Source organism: Oratosquilla oratoria, chromosome 17 (assembly GCF_046742065.1).
Source record: "Oratosquilla oratoria isolate Oo_2021 chromosome 17, ASM4674206v1, whole genome shotgun sequence".
Lineage (NCBI taxonomy): Eukaryota > Metazoa > Arthropoda > Malacostraca > Stomatopoda > Squillidae > Oratosquilla > Oratosquilla oratoria.
In genome coordinates this window covers 43,762,550-43,765,049 of record NC_134793.1, presented here as the reverse complement: position 1 = coordinate 43,765,049, position 2,500 = coordinate 43,762,550, and the positions used below count along the sequence as shown (strand labels likewise).

Genomic DNA, 2,500 nt, shown 5'->3' with positions numbered 1-2,500 from the left:
TGCATGCGTGCGCGCGTTTACATGTGTATACTTGTGTTTATATTTTGCATATTGATTTATGTATATGTGAATATGATCACTGTTATTTTTCTACGATATTGAGAAATATCTGTATTCATTAGTTTGAAGAATACTTTACATGACATAGCACCTTGATTGTGTTTAAGTTACTTCTGATTATTCATCGTTTTCTAAATAATCATGTCTTCATTTATCCCCAAATGCCATTTTCTTTTTTTTTTCAGTATTCCGATTCAAAGAGAAAGGTAAGACTCATTTAGTTTTTGGATATAAATGGACGATGTTCGATCCTTCAAGTACTGAATGAAATTACCTGGTGGAATAAGTTATAAGATCGAAAAAAGAATAGGAAGTGTTAGGGAATACATAGTGGAGCGGGATAATATTCCGGGGAAAAATCTAGTTACCGTAAACCGCTTTTTGTGGAGATAATGTTAGCTGATATGAAATGGGCATTACTAGTTTTAGCTTATTGATTGTTAAAGAGGGAGGGATGGAGGGAGGGAGGGAGGCAGGGAGGGGTGGTGAATGGGAGTGGAGTGGGTTGGGGTGAAATGGGTGGGAGTGGAATTGTACATTTTGACTCTGGCTACCTCCCTTGTAAGGTGGAAAAACCCTTGGTAAATGTATGTAAATGTTAAATACCCGAAAAGTAAAATATTAATATCCTACAGTAGCTAATGGAAAATAACTGTGTTTAATACAGAGGATCGTCTAGTTAGTAAAGTCGTAATTTAACTACTTGGGTATTTTTTCTTACTAAAGTCTGTTCGGTTTTAATAGTTAAATCAAGATATCGAAAGTTTTTTTAAGCAAAATATTCCTTCCAGTTGAGAGCGTAGCTTTATCTTAGTTGTATTATATATCTGATTCATATAACATAAAAGAAATAAAAGGGCAAAAAAATAATATGGAAAACACTCACTTAAATTAAATCTTGGTATTAAGATACACACAAAAACATTTACCAACAAATTTATACAAATGTAAATATATAAAGAAGATACTGTGATACACTTGAAAACACACACACACACACACACACACACACACACATACATACATACACACACACGCGCGCGCGCGCGCGTATAATGCCAGTGCACAATCACCCAATTCAGTTACGTATATATACGCTGGACATTTACCTTTTAGTATGTCACCCCAGGGAAGCATATTGGATCACCCGCAAATAATTCTCCGTCGTATTGCGTCACATTAAGTTCACGCCAACGCTCACGTACCTTGCGCCAACTTTTGTTTGTTCTCTTTTTCAAGCAGGACAGTAAGTGGAACGGTCTGGTGGCAGCCCTCATGAACCACAAGGCGGACATGGCCCTCAGCAGCTTCAAGATCAACTCGGAAAGAGAAAGTGTGATCGACTTCACGGTCCCGTTCCTGGAGTCTGGCATCGCCATTCTGGTCGCCAAGAGGACAGGCATCATCTCGCCGACAGCTTTCCTAGGTAGGTAGTCACTGAATCTGATGCCTAGAATAGGGTTCTTCCTCCTCCTCCTCCTCCTCATTCTCCTCCTCTTCCTCTTGTCCTCCTCCCCTCTTTCTCTTCCTCCTCCTCTTTTCCTCCTCATCCTTCTCTTCTTCTTCCTCCTCCTCCTCCTTTCCTCCTCGTCCTCCTGTTCCTTTCCTCCTCCTCCTCCTCCTCCTTCTCTCTCTTCCTCCTACTCCTCCTCCTCTTCTTCTTCTACTCTATGTGATGTTGGAAGTGTCCTTACACTAGAACATCTAATTTGTCTTACGAGACTCCACGTGGATTTCTTTCAATTTTGAAAGTCGAAAGCCGCAGGGAGATGGAGACGCTTCCATATTGGCAAACTTGTTTTATTCATTTTAATTTACGAGCGTAACACACCACATAGACCGTAAACGCAACACAAAATTAATCATTCTATCGAAGAATATGATCATATGGATATACAACACTGACATCATCTTCGAAGCAATCCTGTGCCCCCTTTTCTTCGAATGTGTGAGAAAATACCCTTTCCTTGTCCCTTCTCACCCACACAGAACCCTTCGACACGGCGTCGTGGATGTTAGTGGCCTTCGTAGCCATCCAGGTGGCTGCACTAACCATCTTCCTCTTCGAGTGGCTGAGTCCTGGCGGATACAACATGAAGGTAGGCTGTTCTCTTTCACGAGGCAGACGAGAGTCGCTTGCCAACACAGTCCCTCTCGAGGTCGCGTTGAGAGGGAGAGCGTATATATATATATATATATATATATATATATATATATATATATATATATATATATATATATATATATATATATATGAGAATCCGTGTGAGTAGCTCCTTGCACAGTGATTTCATGTAGATAGGGTTTTCGGTTCTTATTTGTTTATTTACTAATTCATTCATTCATTTATTATTCATGTATCTATAAAATTGTTGATCTATTTTCATTGATGTATTTATCTATTTGTTTATTCATTTATCTATATTCACTTATGTACTTA

The 2,500-nt window shown here is 39.1% G+C and overlaps 1 protein-coding gene across 7 annotated transcripts in view; it reads left to right on the top strand.

Moving 5' to 3' along the window:
• Positions 1-2,500, top strand: part of Nmdar2 (glutamate ionotropic receptor NMDA type subunit 2) — a 671,980-nt gene that overhangs the window by 467,648 nt on the left and 201,832 nt on the right. For 6 of the 7 annotated variants that reach the window (XR_012967269.1, XR_012967266.1, XR_012967268.1 and 3 more), the window contains 3 exons: positions 246-266; positions 1,300-1,486; positions 2,050-2,159. Coding sequence is in view for 3 of the 7 variants with exons in the window: in XM_076200978.1 (XP_076057093.1) it covers positions 246-266; positions 1,300-1,486; positions 2,050-2,159 (318 nt within the window). In the remaining 4 variants the exon portion in view is untranslated. The remainder of the gene's footprint in view (positions 1-245; positions 267-1,299; positions 1,487-2,049; positions 2,160-2,500) is intronic. The other variant, XR_012967267.1, reaches the window with a different exon arrangement.